At 56.7% G+C, this 18,022-nt stretch overlaps 1 protein-coding gene across 2 annotated transcripts in view; it reads left to right on the top strand.

Moving 5' to 3' along the window:
- Positions 1 to 17,678, top strand: part of TMPRSS13 (transmembrane serine protease 13) — a 32,370-nt gene extending 14,692 nt beyond the window's left edge. The window contains exons 5-15 of one of the 2 annotated variants that reach the window (XM_019811352.3): positions 2,363 to 2,401; positions 2,497 to 2,619; positions 3,535 to 3,664; positions 5,680 to 5,772; positions 6,806 to 6,849; positions 8,140 to 8,302; positions 9,152 to 9,324; positions 12,486 to 12,584; positions 14,447 to 14,589; positions 14,723 to 14,875; positions 15,565 to 17,678. In XM_019811352.3, the coding sequence (XP_019666911.1) occupies positions 2,363 to 2,401; positions 2,497 to 2,619; positions 3,535 to 3,664; positions 5,680 to 5,772; positions 6,806 to 6,849; positions 8,140 to 8,302; positions 9,152 to 9,324; positions 12,486 to 12,584; positions 14,447 to 14,589; positions 14,723 to 14,875; positions 15,565 to 15,591 (1,187 nt within the window). In that variant the 3' untranslated portion in view covers positions 15,592 to 17,678. The remainder of the gene's footprint in view (positions 1 to 2,362; positions 2,402 to 2,496; positions 2,620 to 3,534; positions 3,665 to 5,679; positions 5,773 to 6,805; positions 6,850 to 8,139; positions 8,303 to 9,151; positions 9,325 to 12,485; positions 12,585 to 14,446; positions 14,590 to 14,722; positions 14,876 to 15,564) is intronic. The other variant, XM_006936671.4, reaches the window with a different exon arrangement.
- Positions 17,679 to 18,022: the final 344 nt, after the last annotated feature.

Here is an 18,022-nt window from a genome sequence, read left to right as displayed (position 1 = left end):
GATGGGGGTGCGGCGTGGGGGGTCCTGAGTGGGGAACGCACACTCGCCGGCTACCGTGCCCCCCGGAGACGTTCCTGCAAGTGGCCTTGGACCACAGGACCTGCAGGCCCCTTTGAGGACACGGGGTGAAGGGGAACCGGGCTCGGGCTTCGTCTGTGCTACTTCCTGGGCATCTTGCCCGGGAGAGTGAACCACTCACTCTGAGCTCAGCTTCTGCATCTTCGGATGGGATTAAATTCATTCAGTTCGTCTGACTTACTCTGTGCCCTGTCCGCCCTCATAAAGACTTCACTGGGTTATGGGGAATAAACGAGATGAGGGCACGAAATCTAAACGTGCTCATTATTTTTTTAAAAACTAAAAAAAAAAAAAAAAAAAAAAAAAAAACCCAAAAAACAGAGTAGAGAAAGTCAGGCATTTTCAGACAATGAGATAAAGTGCTCAGGGGCTTAGGCTTCCTTAACCTCCCCACCCCCCAAAATACCCCACACAGGTACTTTAGAAAAGATACCCAGGACAGGGTCTGGGGCTCTCTGCTGGGGAGCCCACCGTGGGCCCAGCACAGCGTGGGACCTTAGGAGGGAGCACACATCAGGCCACACTGTCCTCAGGGCGATCACAGTCTTCTGAGGGACACAGCTGGAAAATTAAGGTCACATGTGACCGTCAGGAACAGGTGACAGCTGCGTGGGCTGGGACGGTAGAGGCCAGCTCACGAAGGGTCAGGTGACGGCCTGGAAGACGGGAGGGCATGTTGACAGGGGATCTGGATAGGATAAGCAACTGCAGGAAACGTAGGGGGCAGGTGGGCAAGGTCGGCGTGGGGAGAGGGAGGGGACCCACTTAGCCAGAGAGGGAAAAATCCTATTTGGGGCCGTGGGGGCCGTCTGGGTATGTCTGGGCCCCACTGTAGAGAGCTTGAAATGCCAGGCCGGGGGTTAGGCTTCTGTTAAAGAGGCAGCCCATGTGGTGAGGAGCCGGCTGGACCACTGCACAGAAACACGGGCTGGCCAGGCTGCTCCAGGGAGGAGATGACGCAGGGGGAGCTAGTGTGTTGGTTAAGGGCATGCCCCGCCCCCCCCCCCCCCCCCCCGCCCACCATAACATCCGGGCTCTGCCACTTACCAGCTGTGCGACCACAGCAAATGGATTAACTTCAAGCCTCAGTGTCCCCACATGCCTGACAAGGTGGCGGCGTCACCGTCACGACTCATAAAGGTCTCAGCCCGGTGCCTGCCACATGGTGCCCATGTGAACCTCCAGCCAGGACTTGCTGCCCCTCCCACACAGGGCAGTGCTCCGGGGAACCCCCCGGCCATCCTCTGAGAGGGGAATGACCCCTGAAGGGATGAGATGGCATCCAAGGGCACCCCCACCCCCCGATAGGCTTATAGTCATGGTGTGGTTTCACAACGTTTCTTGAAGTCCCCTGACTGTCAAGGTGGCCCCTCCATTCAGAGGGGGACTGACCCGGGTTCCCGGGAGCCTCAGTGCCCAGGGCGTGGGAGGGGGAAGACCAGGGCACAGAGAGGAAGGGCAAGTCCAAAACATTAGGTGGCATTGGTGCCGGGGTCTGGAAGGAGCAGACACACAAGGGTGACCTTCACCTTGGGTAACTGAGCGCGTGGTAGGGTCAGTGGGGGAAGCAGGGGGTCAGGCTGAGGAGGAGATTGAAGTCGAGGGGCAGGGTGAGGAGTTAGAACTCGGGTTTCTTGGGCACTCGAGGGAAGCTGTCTCCAGGCAGGAGGGATGGGACTCCCAGTTTGAGAAGAGGTTGGTGTTTGAGACAGAGGGAGTCATGAGGCTGACTTTCACACATGGTTTGTGAAGCTTGTGCATTTGGGAATCAGCCACCTAGAATTTTTCTTTGAATGGAAAGACATTTAAAGGCATAAAGACAAGTAATGGGGCAAGAACTGAGCAAAGGAGACATCCCTTGTTTAGGGGAGAAAGAGAAGGAAGAAAATCCAGGAGTTTCTGGGACTAAGGAATGGCCTTGGAGAAGACAGGATGGCTAGTGCTTGCGTGTGGGGACTGTGGAGACAGAAATGTCTCTGCCATGACCCACAGAGCAGAGATGAAGGGATGCCAGAAGGGCTCTGAGAGGGGGGCTCTGGGATGCTGGAGGAGGGCTTTCTCTGGTCACCGCTCTGGCCCATGTAGGGCGTGGAAGCTTCCAAAGCAGTACCCGCCTCCACGCCTCCCTCTCCCTCTCTGTCTCTCTCTTTGTCCCTCCCTCTTTCTTTCTCTCTCTCTCTCTCTCTCTCTGGGTGGCTGCTTGAGTCTGCCTGGTGCTACCCTGCTTGCAGGAGCTTTCCAGAGCATTCTGGAGCATTCCTGAGCAGCCTTTCTCTCCATACAGATGGGGGAAGAGAGCCCCAGAGTCCAAGAGGGATTGCAGGTCGGTGTCTCAGAACCCCCAGGGCCTTGGGCTGCTTAGCGTCTGGTCTCCCGGGGGCTGGCAGTGACCCGGCTGTCTGCTTCACTGTTTTCCAGTCTACTTCTGGCGGGGCCACACAGGAATCAAGTACAAGGAGCCAGTGGAGAGCTGCCCCATACATGCCGTGCGCTGTGATGGGGTCGTGGACTGTAAGCTGAGAAGTGATGAGCTGGGCTGTGGTAAGGACGCTGGGCACGGGTGCGTGTGTGAGAGGGTGTGAGTGCACACTGCAAACCGCCCATCAGCTTGAATAGGGGGCAGTGGACAGAGAGCCGGAGGACCTGGGCTCTGGTCACAGTAGCCTTGGGTCTGAAACCCGGCTTGGGGTGCTGTGTGACTTGGGCAAGTCACTTACCTTCTCTGGGCTTCAGTGTCTTAATTTGTGAAATGGACGAGATTAGTAGTTCTCAGAATCTGTCTACTCCCGAGTAGCAGACAAAATGAAGCTGCTCTGGCCGGAGGCAGGTGTGGGGTCCAGAGCCCCGTCCACATGCCCCTGCTCTTTGCCCAGCAGGTGACCCCTGACTTGGCACCCCCTGTGGTTTCATAAAGTCAGTTTGTCAACAGCTGGCCTAGATGAGCACAAAGGTCTCTTTGAACCCTGATCCTCAGTGCTTTTTCGGTGCGTTGTCTATGTATAGCCCCGATGCAGGTGTCTGTGGGTGCATATCGCCTGTGTGTTTACGCGTATCATTGCCCATAAGCACGTCTCTCTGTGACTGAACACGCAGTCGGATCACAGACCCTATTGCCCTTGTCACTCTCTCGTTCGGGCATGTCACTGCCCTCTTGGGTGCTGCCTCCTGGCGTTGCTCACCCCGTTTTCCCAGCAGAGGTCCCCTGGGTCCTGTGGCATGGAGGGCTGTCTGCCCTGCCCCAGCCCCTGCCTTGGCTCTGCCTCTACTGAGTGTGTCTGGGGCTTCTGAGCCCTGGCCAGTGATCATTACCTCCCGGATCTGGCTCCCGGACGTTCCTCAGGCCCCAGCGAGGAGCCTTAGGACAGGAGCATCTCAGAGCCTCACTCAGGACACTCCTCAAGACTTTGGAGCTTCCTGGGTGCTGAAAGCCCGCTCTGCCCTTTTCTTGCCTGGCAGTGAGGTTTGATTGGAACAAGTCTCTGCTTAAAGTCTACTCTGGATCCTCCCATCAGTGGCTTCCCATCTGCAGTGACAGCTGGAACGACTCCTACTCAGAGAAGACGTGCCAGCAACTGGGTTTCATGAGGTAAATCTCTCCCCAGGGTCCCAGCTTCGGGGATGCCTCGGGCTCTTTGCAGGGGCCTCTCAGGCTCCTTGTGGGCACCTTGAAAGGGCACCTGGGTGGCTCAGTCCGCCAAGCGTCCTGTTCTTGATTTTGGCTCGGGTCCTGATCTCGCGGTTGGTGAGTTCGAGCCCCGTGTGGGGCCCTGTGCTGACGGCGCGGGGCCTGCTTGGGATTCTGTCCCTTGCTCTGCCCCTCCCCCACTAGCTTGTACCTGCTCTCTCTCTAAATAGATAAGTAAATAAACATTAAAAAAAGAAGATAAAAAAGATCCTCGAGGACCAGGGATGAGAGCACTAGCTCAGGACACTCTTGAGTTAGGCAGAGACAGTGGCCTCGGGAGCCCAAGCCTGGGGGTAAGTTGTTCCCACGAGGCCAAAGTAATTATTTGTAGATCTGCCGGAGGAGGTCACTCCCGCCCGGTTCTCTGCATCGAAGTGGCCTTGTGTCCAGTGATCGCATTTAATGGTCGCGGTGGCCCTGTGAGGGGGATGGGCTTTGGGGCCTGTCTCGTCTTCTCCTCACGGCTGGGAATTAGGGGCTGGGGCTCTGAGCTACAGCAGCTGTGGCTTGAGCTGGAACTCATCAAAGGGGGAAGGGGACGGGCAGGTGTGGCCAGGTAAAGTCTTAGAATCGTTGGCTCTCAAGATTTCCAACCGAAGCTGATGTTAGTGGGTGGGGCGGGGAGTAGGGTTAGGACAGCCTTCCTGCTTGAAGGGGTTCCCCATCGTTCCCTTATTTGCAGGCCACAGAGCCAACTCCGTCCTCCCTGCTGGTCTGCGCTTTGGGGGGGTTCACCAAGGTGTGTGAGGTCGTGGGGAGAAGGGTTTAGGATGTCGCTGGGGACTCTCTGTAGAAGAAGCACCTTGAGAAGTGGGGCTCGGAGGCTGGGGCTTAGAACCTGTTCTCTGCCCTCACTTCAGCCTCAGAGTTCTGATCGTCAGAGAGGGACCCAAGGGATGCGGCTGGAAGATAGTACACATCTTTCATCATGGAGTTGTGAGGCCTTATGCAAATCTGAGCCTCCCTGGGGCTTCAGTAGATAGTGGCGTTTATTCAAAGAATGTAATTGAGATTTAATATGTGCCAGAGACCGTGTGGCCCCCAGACAAGATCCCTGCCCTTAGAGAATCTCCGGTATGGTGTGGGCAAGAGAGGCCCGAACGAATAACCATGATACAATGTGATGTGTAATGATAAGGGCAAAGGAGAGGGTGCACCTGGCAGAGAGCAGGGAACGGAGGAGCCCCCAGGGAGAGGAATGGCACGCACTAAGGCCCGCTCTCGTACAAGGGGTATCGTGTTCTAGAAGTGCACAGAAGTGCCACACCGATAGTGATCCATGCATTCCCCTCATCCGAATCGCCTGGGGTGCTTGTTAAAATGCACCCCCAAATCAGAATCTGTGGATTGGGGTTTAGAACCTGCTTCATAAATGCCCCGAGGTGATTCCTATAGACACTGTGGTCTGAGATCTGGTAAGCGACTACAAGGTTCTCAGACTTTAATGTACAAACCCATAACGTGGGGATCTTTAAAATGCAGAGTCTGGCCCAGCAGGTCCGGGGTATGGTTGCTGCTGGCCCGTGGATCACAGTTTGGCTAGAGAAGGGCCAGGTCAGTGTTTCTCGAACTTGCATGTGCATCAAAATCACCCGGAGAGCCTGTTAAAATCACGGGGCCAGAGTTCCTGGTTCAGTAGGTCTAGGGTTCAGAGGACCCAGGAATTTGCATTTTCTAACAAGTTCCCAGGCGGTGCTGATGCTGCTGTCTGGGATGGGACCACACTTTGAAAACCACTGGGCTGGCGCACAGGGCTAGTGGGGACAGTGGTGGACTACGTGGGACGGGTCTGAGCGTATTGGGCCTTAGCCGCCTCTGGCCTCTCCCAGCAGGACTCTAACACATGCCCGGGGACCGGGAAGGGTGCGGTCTGTCTCAAGGGGGGCTCGTTCTTCTTTCCGTCCCCTCCCTTACAGCGCTTACCGGACAACCGAGGTGGCCCACAGGGATCTCACCAGCAGCCTCTCAATCTCCAAATACAACTCTACCCTCCAGGAAAGCCTCTACAGGTGCGGTGGGGCAGGCCAGGCTGCCCGCCTGTGCGCAGGGAAACGGCGGAGCGCTTTGAGTCGGGGACCCCCTCTCCTTTGGCCTTTCTGGGACCCAGCCTCCGGGAACCCATCGCGAATGTCAGGAGCATCCCAGAAACAGTCCTCAGTTGCCACCTGTCTCCCGACTTGAAAGTTCTGATTGAAGCTCGGTGCCGAGAGCACCTCAAGGTCAGGGGTGGCACAGAGTTTATCCGGTTGCCGGAGACCGCGAGTGAACCCTGGGGCCACCAGGCAGCCAGGTGTTTGAGCTGGAAGCTGCTGCAGGGAGGGGGCTTGGGGTGGGCGGGGTGGGGGGGAGAAACGTCACTGGGGTGAGCAGGTGCAGGGTAGGGAGCAGGAGCAGGAGTGCCAGGTGCCTGTGGTCAGGGACAGGGAGGCCCCACTGCCAAGCCCTGGCCCCCTCCTGGGCCTTGCCCTCTGTCATCTTTGCACTGTGGCCCCGCCCTTGTCGCAACCCCACTCCCCACTCAAGGGGAGGCTCCAGCAGCTAGCAGTGTTTACCCTGGGGAGGGGAAAGAAGAAACAAGACTTCCAGAGCAAAACGGATGGGGAGGGCAGGGGAGGGGGGGAAGGAAGGAAGGGAAGTGAATCAGCCGTACCCTGGATGCCTGCTTTGTGTAGGTGTTTTGCGTGCTGCGGGGCCGGCAGAGCGTTGAGGAACTGTCAGAGGAGGGTCAGGCCACCTGTTCAGCTGTGGAAAGATGCTGGGACAATGAAGTCATGAGTTCAGAGGACATGGATCTATGCAAATGTGTGCCATCTACCATAAGAAAACGGGGGGTGGGGGTGGGGACAAGAGTGGGGATGGTTTGCACTGAGCCATCCCCATTCCTGGAGAAAGTACTAGAAAGATCTGTCTCTCTGGGAGGGACATCAGAATCTCTATCCGATGCAAAGGAGACGGGATAGGAACTTAGAGTCAACCAGGGAAGGCTTCCTGGAGGAGGTGTTTAATGTGCCCTTTCCACATCTTCTGCGTCTCTTCCTGCAGGTCTGAATGCCCTTCCCAGCAGTATGTCTCTCTCCAGTGTTCCCGTAAGAAGATGCTCTTCCTCCTGGACTGTGGCCTGTGTGGGGTGGGAGTCAGGGAGCAGAGGGGTGGGACCTCTCTGGGGGCGATGGTCAGCCCTGGGGGTCCAAGCCAGGAAGATGGTCTTAACTAGCAGGACTGCTTCAGGGCTGGGGGCCCCGTAAGGCTCTGGGACAGTCTCAGGGTAGCATTTGCCCTTCTCCTGACTCTGCCCAGCTCAGCAACCTTGTTCATACAAGGGAAGCCATTCAAATCTCATGGATTCTGGGTGGTGGGAAGGACTGGGAGAGCCAGTCTGGACCAGCTTAAAGCTCCCATATCAGTAGACGCGGAACTAGATCTAGGGCCAACATTTACTGAGTACCTTCTGTGCCATAAGGCACCGGGCTCTTGATAAACACGATTGCGTGGGATTCTCACGGGGCAGATGCCATTACTGTCCGCTCACTGATAAGAGGCCGAGATGTTTGCCTTGCTTAATGCAGACCGCTGGTAGGTGGGGAGTCAGTATCCAACCTCGGGTCTGACCCCAAACCCCAAGCCATGAACGAGCCCACAAGTGCTGTGTTCTCTGTAATGACCAGGTAGGGATGCTCCCCTGGGCAGGCAGGCACGGGGACTACAGACGGAGTGCCCACCCCCTCCGATCGCTGCTGGTCCTTCACTCTGTCCCCTTTCGAAGAAAAAAGGACACGTGTCTGAACACACTTGGGGACTGCCCTCCTTGTCCACAATTTTGGGGGCACGATTCACTCCTCCTGGAAACGTTCCCTTGGGATCCATACAGGGTCCCCAGTAGCCCTGAATGACCCACTGGGGAGCCATGTGGGCACAGACCCACCCGCACATCAGGGAAGTTCATTTCTCCTTTGTCTGCAAATGATAGAGGTCCCTGTCACCATGCCCATCAATTCAGGGTCATGTCAGACTTGGTCTGCTTCCCCGACCTCCTGATAGCAGCCTTGGGGTTCACCGTCACCACCTCGATGCTTGGCACGGTGCCCAAAGCTTCAGGCACTTAGTAAGCCTTTGCCAAGGAGAGAAGGAATGAGTGGCAGGAAAGAGGAACCTGCTTAGGATGCAACTTCGTGCTGGGTGATCCCAGAAGTCTGACCTACTGCTCTGCTTTGGCAGGAAGCAGCCGAGCCACATCAGATGAAGTGAGCAAAGCAGTGTCCGTGGGCGGGTGGGTGCCCTCAGGATGAGGCTGCCCGAGCCTGCCCTGGATCCAGGGAGCACGGTGGCGGCTCTGAGGACAGCAGAGGTCACGGTTTGTCTCTTCTGCCTCTCCCCAGACTGTGGACTGAGGGCCATGACCGGGCGGATCGTGGGAGGGGCGCTGGCCCCAGAGAGCAAGTGGCCTTGGCAAGTGAGTCTGCAGTATGGCACCACGCACATCTGCGGGGGCACGCTGATCGACGCCCAGTGGGTGCTCACCGCCGCTCACTGCTTCTTTGTGTAAGTACCCGAGGGGGGAGGGGTGACGCCGTGCCTCCCGGGTTGGGGATCACCAGGAGGGCCCGATGGCAGACTCACTTGTCGGTCCGCGGAGGAGGGCTTGGGCTGTGACCCCGGCCCCCGAGGGCAGGCGCCACTGGTGCGGCCGGGGCCGTGGTGTGCGGTTGCGATTTGGTCCTGGGGAGTGTGAGTTGGGGCTTCTGGTTCCGAGCTCGGCCCAGAATGAGAAAAGAACCGTGATGACCCCGAAGGGAGGGTGAGGCGGGCCTACACAAGGGCTTGGGAACCTGCCCCTGAAGAGGCCTCTGCTTTCTGCAGCAGGAACTTACAGGAGGGGAGCCCGAGGAATCGGGAACGCGGATCTGGGAAGTGAGGGATGGGGATCATAGGGAGGGTGGAACAGTCAGCTTCTGACCGTCACCAGCCAGGCTTGTCCCTTTGAGCCGGTGAGCAGGAAAGGGCCTTGCGGGGGGGTGGGGGGGGCGGGCACTGGCTTCCCCAGTCGCGAGTGAGTCTCTGGCAGATCCATTTGTGCCGAGGTGTGGCCTGTCCACCTTGTAGGAAACTTGGTGGCACGACGAGGAGGCGGTGGGGGTAGATGCTCACAGGTTGTGCCCGTGCCCTCTCTTTATTACTGGGAGGTGCAGAGTGGCCGGTTCACGAGGGGCTTGTGGAGGCAGGGGATTGTTTTGGAGCCCTGGGCTGGGATAGACGGCTCCCCTTAGAGGTCATTTCGTCCATCCTCCTGCCTGTAAGCTGCAGCCTCCTGCCTGTAAGCTGCGGCTCCCTGGGTGTAGCAGGTGCTGCCACTGGGCTCCACCAGACCACGGTCTCTTGTGGCTCCTGCAGGACCCGGGAGAAGATCCTGGAGGGCTGGAAGGTCTACGCGGGTACCAGCAACCTGCTCCAGCTGCCTGCGGCGGCCTCCATCTCCCAGATCATCATCAATGGTAACTACACGGACGAGGAGGACGACTATGACATTGCCCTCATGCGGCTCTCCAAGCCCCTGACCCTGTCTGGTGAGTGGATCGACACCGGCCACACCCACCCCGGCTCCTCCAGGCGACCCTCAGGGCCCAGCCTTGTGGCCTCCGTGCACCCCTCTTGGGGTTCCCGAGCCTCAGCACGGTGGCGGTCAAAGGCTCTTAGGGGTCATTTATTGCAACACCTCTGCTTTACCATTGAGGAAACTGAGGCCCAGAGGCTAGAAATAAGGTTGTCCCAAATGACACATCTCGCATCGCAAGCTGGTGACAGAGACAAGGCTTGGATACTGGTCTCAATCCAAGTACATAGATCGAATTGTTTCATGCGCATTTATTGAGCACTTACTAGGGGCTGGGCGCCGTGGTAGGCGTTTTACATCTGCGGTAACACTAAACTCTTCACAGCCAGTCCTGTAGAGCAGGTACTCTTGCTAGCTTCGGTTTACCTTTGAGGAGATGGAACTTTCCAGAGAGAAGATTACCCAAGGCAATGAAGTAGTAAGTGGCCGCTCCGCGCGACTGGATCCGGGTGGGTCCCCCTCCCTAGCAATGCCGTTTGCCCTGGGCTCTCCGCTGGCCGATTGCTATGACGGCCGTGGAGAACACGTTCCGAAAGGGGACTGCCACGGGGTTGACTAGAGGAAGGACGCTCGTGCTCGGAGTTGTCAGGAGATCAAAGGAGGCTTCATTCATTAATTCACTCTCTCCTGTGCAAACTTACCAAGTACTTACTGTGTGTCTGCTGCTAGGTAACAGGCTGCACAGTTGCAATTCAATTCTATTCAAATCGAACAATGGGTGACCCACACAGACAGTCCCCAGAGGCCGATGACGTGATGATGAGGACGGCTGGGGGAGCCACGGTGGCACAGATGGGGCTTCCTTGAAGGACAGCTGAGTGCATCAGGCTCTCCAGAAGCCTCCGAGGGCTCTCTGGTTAGTCCTGCCTTTCTGGTGCTCTGAGCCCGTGAGCTGGTCTTTCTTGGCACATTAATTACAGAGGTGGTATCGGTCATGACTCAGACACTGGGTCATCAGAGTGGGGTGAGGAGGAGGAAACCACAGCAGAGCTCAGTTGGGTGGGGCCGGTCCAGAGCCACACCACCCAGCCACCCAGCGGGCAAGCCCTCCCTGCCCTCTTCCTGTCCTCCAGCCTTGTTTGTGGAGCCTGGGACTGCGAGGTGAGGGGGCATCCCTCTGCCCCCGCCCTGCCCTGCCCCTCACGCCCACCCAAAAGGGGGGCAGTCAGGTCTACAGGACCAGGATAGGCCTTTCCGACCTTGCCGAACCCGGACTCCATTTGGCTAAGCTTCCAGATCTCCAACCACCCCAACCCCCCTTTAATGTTATTTGGAATTCCAAATCAAATTAAGTAATTTGTAAAACCAAACGAAAGGTATTACGATATCTCCCGTGCTTTTCAGACTGTGGCAGGCTCCTCTCCAGACTCCGATAGGCCCCTGGGCAGGAAGCACACGTGTAGTCTGAGAAGCACAGCTTAGATTTATGTTGTCCTCTGGTCAGACCATGTGCCCTGAGTTTGGGTTTAGAAATCAGGCAGATTTTCTTCAATTCCTTCGGCAGGCTTAGCACCTTGAAGTCACGGTACTATCGGTGAGAACTTACGAAAACTCACTGATACATGTAATCCCCCCATAAAAACGAGCAGGATGTATAACAGTGTGACATGTTTTTAAGACCCTACATCTTAGGGGCGCCTGGGTGGCGCAGTCGGTTAAGCGTCCGACTTCAGCCAGGTCACGATCTCACGGTCCGTGAGTTCGAGCCCCGCGTCGGGCTCTGGGCTGATGGCTCGGAGCCTGGAGCCTGTTTCTGATTCTGTGTCTCCCTCTCTCTCTGGCCCTCCCCCGTTCATGCTCTGTCTCTCTCTGTCCGAAAAATAAATAAACGTTGAAAAAAAAAATTAAAAAAAAAAAGACCCTACATCTTAAAAAATGAGCATATTTTAAGAAATTAGGTTTTGCTTTTTTTGGTTAATTATTGATGCCATTCCCTCATTTATTTTTTTTTTATTAAATTTTTTTTAATGTTTATTTCTGAGAGAGAGAGAGGGACAGAGCATGAGCGGGGGAGGAGCAGAGAGAGAGGGGGACACAGAATCCAAAGTTGAGTCTGTCCGCACTGAGCTGTCAGCACTGAGCCTGACACAGGGCTCGAACTCACCAGCCGCGAGATCATGACCGGAGCCAAAGTCAGACGCTTAACCGACTGAGCCACCCAGGCGCTCCCCCCGCCTTTTTTTTTTTAACCCTCATTTATTTTTTGTTTGTTTACTCTCCAGCAGACGAACGTGTTAGACACCAAAACTGAAAGCCCACTTTATGGAAGAATCTAGCATTGATTCTCACTCCCGCCCTCCCTTCCTCTGTGTCTGTCCTTCCTCTCTTCCTTGCTCTGTTTGTTGAGCATGTTGCACGTGTCGGGCACTGTTCCAGATGCAGGAGGCTGCAGTGAGCCTAACAAACAATTGAGGACACTGCAAACATTCTATCACCTGAGAATTTCCTCTTGCAAGTTGGGGTTTGGTGGTCCATGCCCTGGTCTATCTAAGGACGCCAGTCCTCAGAGAGAGCTTGTGAAGTGATCTCCAACAACACCTTCTAGATGTTTCTGAGCACGGGAGCAAGTGAGCAGTGGTTTTGTGGTCTGTGCCTCTAGGGCTGTGCTCTTCCCGCCTGGAGAGGTTGTCTGACCTGGAGGGAGTGCCTCAGGCCCTGACCAACCAGTGGGTGCTCTCCCCAGACCAGGCTGGACACATCACTGAGATGCCATGGTGAGAATGCCTGGAACTTAGCCTGGGGCTGCTCTTTGCTCTGATGGACGGGCACGGAGGAGGCTCAGCCAGGAAAGCCGCTCTAAGAAGGGAGAGATGTGTGGCCACCCAGGATCGGCTTGGCACAGGGGAGCTTCCAAGGCCTATGCTTCTGTCCACAGGGCACCCACTGAAATCAGAATGCTTGAGGGACTCTGGTAGTACCCTTTACAGGCTGGAGGGTCAAGGTGAAGTGACTGAGTTTCTTGCCTGGTCAGTTCAAGGGCCCAGAAGATTCAGAACCAGTCTGGGGGCAAGGAGGAGGGTCCTAGGACACTGGGACTCCCGTCCCTTTGAGCTACCCTCCCAACCAAAATCTCCAGCCTTGTCCCCGCACTGATGTCTTGAGGTCTCCTTGCAGCTCATGTCCACCCTGCCTGCCTCCCTATGCATGGACAGACCTTCAGCCTCAATGAGACCTGCTGGATCACAGGCTTTGGCAAGACCAAGGAGACAGATGGTGAGGGGCCAGAGATGCTGGGGTGTGTGTGTGTGCGCGCGTGTGTGTGTGTGTGCATCTGTATGGAGTGGGTGGAGGTGATGTGTTGGGGTATATAGAGGAGGGCCTATCTAGATGAGGGTTTGGGCATTATGGATTCATGGGCCTGGGTGTGGATGTCTGCGTGTTCACCTCACTCCCACACATAGCGGACTGTCTGGTAGCCCGTAACAGAAACTTTTAATCTCGCGAAGTCCACCCTCGACCCAATCTCCCCATCTTACACATGAGGAAACCGAAGACCTCCGGGGCTAAGTCACTTGCCCACCGTCACCCCGGTACTTTCCAACAGACAGAACTGAGTCTAGAACACGGTTCTCCTGCCTCTTTTTAAAAGTGAAAAAAAAGAAAAAAAAGGTTGCCTTGGCACGGGCAGCGTTAGTCAACCGAAAGGAGAAGTCCCAAATGTACGAGTGAAAAAAATCCCAGCTGTTGACACAGGCTTAACTAACCTCAGCTACTTTTGCATACGGCTACGGAAGTTCAGAAAGCTATCCTGTACGTAGCACACAAGACGTGTTTGTACACAGGTCCGTACATGAGGGCCTGGACATTTATTGCCTCCGAACTCTTAGGTGCCACCTCCCGGTGAGGAGGCACCAGCGTTTCATTCCCATACCTTACGAGCAAAGAAAGACTATTTCCAGGACTGACAATGCTGTGCAGCCTGTGTTCAGACCACGTAGGCTTCGTGGCTCAGATCCTTCCATCGCTGCAGACCACGCCAGGTGCCTGCGTCCCCCTAAACAGCTTTGCGCAGAGCGTTCCAAAGTAAAAGCCTGTAAACCAACCCAAGGTGGGGGTGTATATCCCCACGTGTATGTCAAAGCGGTTGGTGCGACAGTGCCCTCCAGCCAAGCCCACCTGGAAACCCTCCGTAGTTGCGAACACCTTGCTTATTGCGCTGAGGGGGGACGTGTACCGTGGAGAACCGTGAAAGTCTTACCAACGGAGTGCTAGACAGGACTTATCATAGGACTTGGGTGGTTTGGGGGTGCAGGTTCAGAGAAGCGAAGCACTTGTCCAGACTGGATGCTTTCAGGAAGCAGGAGTAATTCCACGATTGGGTATCTTAATAGTCTCCTCTAGGAGTTAAGGATAAACTGAGTCGAAAGCTCTGATGGGTGAATAAACGGTAGCCACTCCTACTGGCTGGGAGAAGGGATATTTGGTATTTTTGTGGTTTGCGCAGTAACCTCCCTTAAGTTTCGTTTATGCTCAAACAAGAGTAAGGTGGCTTCCCCGCCATCACGGACGGAGTGGCCTCGTCCGATGTCGGCTCCGAAAGATCGGTTACGTTTGGCCCGAGAGCGCCTGGCTGGCCTCACTGTTAGACTCTGGCTAGCTGCCGGGGGCAGGGCCGCTGTTCCCTTCTCAGTGTGACGGAGTGGTGACCGGCCCGGGAGCAGCCCGGTCCTGATCTCGGCCCCAGAACTGACCAGCCGTGTGACCGTGGGCACGTCGCAACTTCGGCCACGAGTGTCTCCAACTGTAAACGGATTCATTGCGCCCCTTCTGGGCACCTAGTTCCTGAAAACCAAATGAAATGGTGGATCTGATGGTGCTTTCAGTACAGAAAGGCGCTGTGCAGCGTGCAGGCAGCCTCGTGGGCTCTGAGTTTGAACGTGTACGTACGTGTATGTCTCTGTTATGTGTGTGGGAGCGTGTGTGCGTCCGTACGTGCTGGGGGGCCAGCCGTGGGAGTGGTGTCCTCCGCTTCCAGGAAGCTGGGAGTCCGGGTCGTGGGGTGAGCGCCTAGAAGGCCGGGAAGCTGCCGGAAGTCTCACTCCTTCCCATCTTCTCTTTCCTCGACTCCACTGAAGAGAAGACATCCCCCTTCCTCCGGGAGGTGCAGGTCAACCTCATTGACTTTAAGAAATGCAATGACTTCTTGGTCTATGACAGTTACCTTACCCCAAGGATGATGTGTGCTGGGGACCTTCGGGGAGGCAGAGACTCCTGCCAGGTGAGGCTGCCTGGGAGAAGGCTGGGGTGTTGGGTTTGGAGTGAGAATCTGGTGCCCACTGTTCCTTGCTCAAGGACCACCTCCCGTCCCCTGCTGCTAATGTGTGCTCCCCGCCCCCCCCCACCCCCCGTAGGGAGACAGCGGGGGGCCCCTGGTCTGTGAGCAGAACAGTCGCTGGTACCTGGCAGGAGTCACTAGCTGGGGCACAGGCTGTGGCCAGAGGAACAAGCCCGGTGTGTATACCAAAGTGACAGAAGTCCTCCCCTGGATCTACAGCGAGATGGAGGTGAGAGCCTGCAGGGGGTGCTGCGCGGGGCAGGCTGGGAGCTCCCAAAGGTGGGGTGCCTGCAAGAGGGCCCGGGCTTTCCCCGGGGGCTCGGCAGAGTTCCCCTCACCCCCTTGTGCTCGGGGTGTTCAGAAGACTGGGACGGGACAGCAGTCGAATGGCAGGCCGACCCCAGCTGCCCGTGTTTCTGTCTCTCAGATTCTTTCCTCTGAAGGGTTGAAAAGGGGTGGGCCCAGGCTGGGTGCCGGCCCCGGGAGCACCGTCCTCCCCCCCCCGGGCTGGCCAGGGTGTGAGTTCACACAGCCCGCTGGAGGGGCGTGCGCAGGCCGCCTCCCTCCTTGGCAGGAAGTTAGTCTCGTGGAGATGGGGGAGGAGGGAGATTTACCTCCTCCTCTGCTGCCCCCGCTCCGCCCCTGCCTTCCCTGAGCCTCCTGTCTTGGCTGTAAAGCAGGAGCTCCGTGCTCCCCTCTCCTTCCTCCGCCGGAGCGAGGGCAGAACAGAGAGCTTGGGTGGCCGCTCTGGAAATCCAGCCCGGTCGGTCTCTCTGCTTCCATGGTTCCTTGTTGCTGCTTGTCTCCGAAGAACAGTGCCCGTGACAGCTGGACTGGATTTTAGGCTCTGGACCCCCACCTTCGGCCTCTGTATTCCTGGCCCACCCTCACCCTCTTCTCCCTTGTTCTCTTCCTCAGAGTGAGGTGCGCTTCCGGAAATCCTAAGCAGCTGTCCTGTCCCACCTCTCAGCCCTGGCTGCATAAAGACTCTGGCCCAAGTGACTGGGCCACTTGCGGTGTCATCTGGGCCAAAGGTTCCGAGGCACCTGCGTCACTCCCGCCTCCGCTGTCTACTGCCTCTGTGAATGTGCACGTGTGTGTGTGTGTGTGTGTGTGTGTGTGTGTGTGTGTAGTTGCTCTCCCAAGGTTTTCCAGAAACCAGGAGAACTGTCAGCCCTTTCCAAACCCCAGGCTGGAAAGCACCTGGAGATAACAGTTTGGGCGCTGTGGACCTTCCTGTAAGGGCGTCCGTCACGGATGGAGGAGGTTGAGCCCAGACAGGGCCCAGAGGAAGGGCCTAGAAGATCACATCAGAAATTCCTGCTCCTCGGACCCTGGCTCAGAGACTAGCCCAGACTGAGAAGCCACCAGCATCGCCGCCGTCCTGGGATGGATTGCGGGTGTTGTCGGAGTACCGGGGCCGTCCCCGGCGGGAAGGTGCCCCCCCCCCCCGCGGCATTACAAACATCCTGCCCTTTCTCAGGCCTCCTGCGGGTGCCCTGGGTGTGGAGGGCTGACTGAGCGGTGGCTGCCCAGGCTGACAGCTGGCCGTGTGTGGTCACAGGCTACTGGCGCAGATTTTTATTGTATTTTTATATTCAAGAAATGGAACTGGATGTATTTTTAAAGATTCTCCAAAACTTCCAGGAGCCTGAAGAGCTAACATCCATCACCCCAAACAGTCCAAGAGACTCTTGGGGGCTGTACCATTCCAGAGTCTTGCTGAGTGTTCCTGACATCCAGGGACCCGAGGAAGGAGCCCCTTCGGGGCGCTTAGGGAAGAGCGTCCTCGCGTGGGCTGGCGGGCAGGTCATCACAGAGAGCCACGACTGTCGCTGCGTCCAAGGGCTACACCCAGGGCGTGAAGACATGGCTGCTGCTGCTTCTCCGTGGGCATCGGAGCCCGGGGACAGTCCGGGTGGACAGACACCTCTCATACCCAGCGCTGTCCCGGACCTGCCAGTTTCTCTCAGCCCCTCCGCCTTTCAGTTTCTCAGCTGCTTCAGAAACAGCACGCACACGAACGCTGCCGTGGAGAGAGGGTGGACACTGTCCCCAGGCCCTCCAGATAGCCGTTGTGAAGGATCTGAGTTGCTGTGCTCCTGTAAGTTGTCCGTGTGCCTGGCCTCCGTGTCAGCTGGAGGTCTGGGCCTCCCTCAGCCTTTCCTGGCCCGTCCAGTTCTCCTCACTTTCCTGGGTCTCGCCTGGTGATACTAGGACTCCCAGAGGCAGGGTCCAAGCAGGGCAGCCCAGCCCAGCTCAGGCAGGTGGCTGCCCGGGGGCTAGACCGCCCAGGAAGAGCAAGGCTGGGCAGAGCCCGAGGGGGCTGGTTGCATGGTATCGAGGCCGGGGGTCCGGGAGGGCAACGTTCATGTCCACGGCATCCCCAGCAATAGTTTTCAGCAATAAAAGTTGTGTGACCCGAAAAATGTCTTATTGGATGTTCTAGGGATCCCCTACGTAGAAAATTGAGATTCCCCAACCAGTGCCCAGGGAGCCTCAGTTTGGGTTCTTAGTTTGGGTTCCTCTGCTGTGGATTCTGCATATATATCTAGCGAGCCGGCCACCTCCCCACCATATCAGCACCTCCTCTGTCCTGGGTACCCACGCCAGGCCCCCGGAGTACAAAGATGATGGCAGTGTCCTCAGGAACTCTTGGGTGTGACCCGGTGCAAGGTGGATGAGTGTGGACGCCATGCTTGGAAGCTCCCAGTTGCACCTAGAGAGGTCAGGGAGGGCTTCACGGAGGAGGTGAGGTTTGAAATGAATCTTAAAAAGTAGGTAAACCTTCACAGAAAAGCAGATGGGGTGGATGAAGGACGATCCAGTGCTCGTCCTTTTTCCTTTTTCCCTTCTTCCTCTTTCTCTGCCTCTGCCTTTGTCAGCCCAGCAAGAGGCATGTTTAGCAGAAAGCCCCAAAGCCTACTCCACTATTTCCAAGACACTCAGATAGCTGGTCCCACTGGCTTCTGGAAGATCTATCCCTCCTAGCTGTGCACCTACTTTTCCTGCATCTGATATACTGACCTCCGTCATTGTGGTCCCGCTGATGAGTGGCCAGTAGCTGAGTGGGCGAGTGGCAGAGAGGGGGTGGGGGAGGGAGAGAGAATCCCAAGTAGGCTCCATGCTGTCAATGCAGAGCCCGACGTGGGGCTTGATCCCACATGATCTGAACTGAAATCAAGAGTTAGACGCTTCACCGACTGAGCCACCCAGGCGTCCCAGATGTGTCTTCTTTACTCTCTCATACCAACGTGAGGGGAAGTCCGTCCTTCCATTTTTTTCTCTGTCCATCCGACAAAAAGGCGTGGGGGAGGGGCAGCCACCAGGCTTAGTGTGCCAGCAGTGGGGGTAACGCAGCTACCCCCGTAGATCC

Source organism: Felis catus, chromosome D1 (assembly GCF_018350175.1).
Source record: "Felis catus isolate Fca126 chromosome D1, F.catus_Fca126_mat1.0, whole genome shotgun sequence".
In the NCBI taxonomy this organism is placed as follows: Eukaryota; Metazoa; Chordata; class Mammalia; order Carnivora; family Felidae; genus Felis; species Felis catus.
Note: the sequence above shows the minus strand (reverse complement) of the source record. Positions and strands in the feature narration are given on the sequence as shown.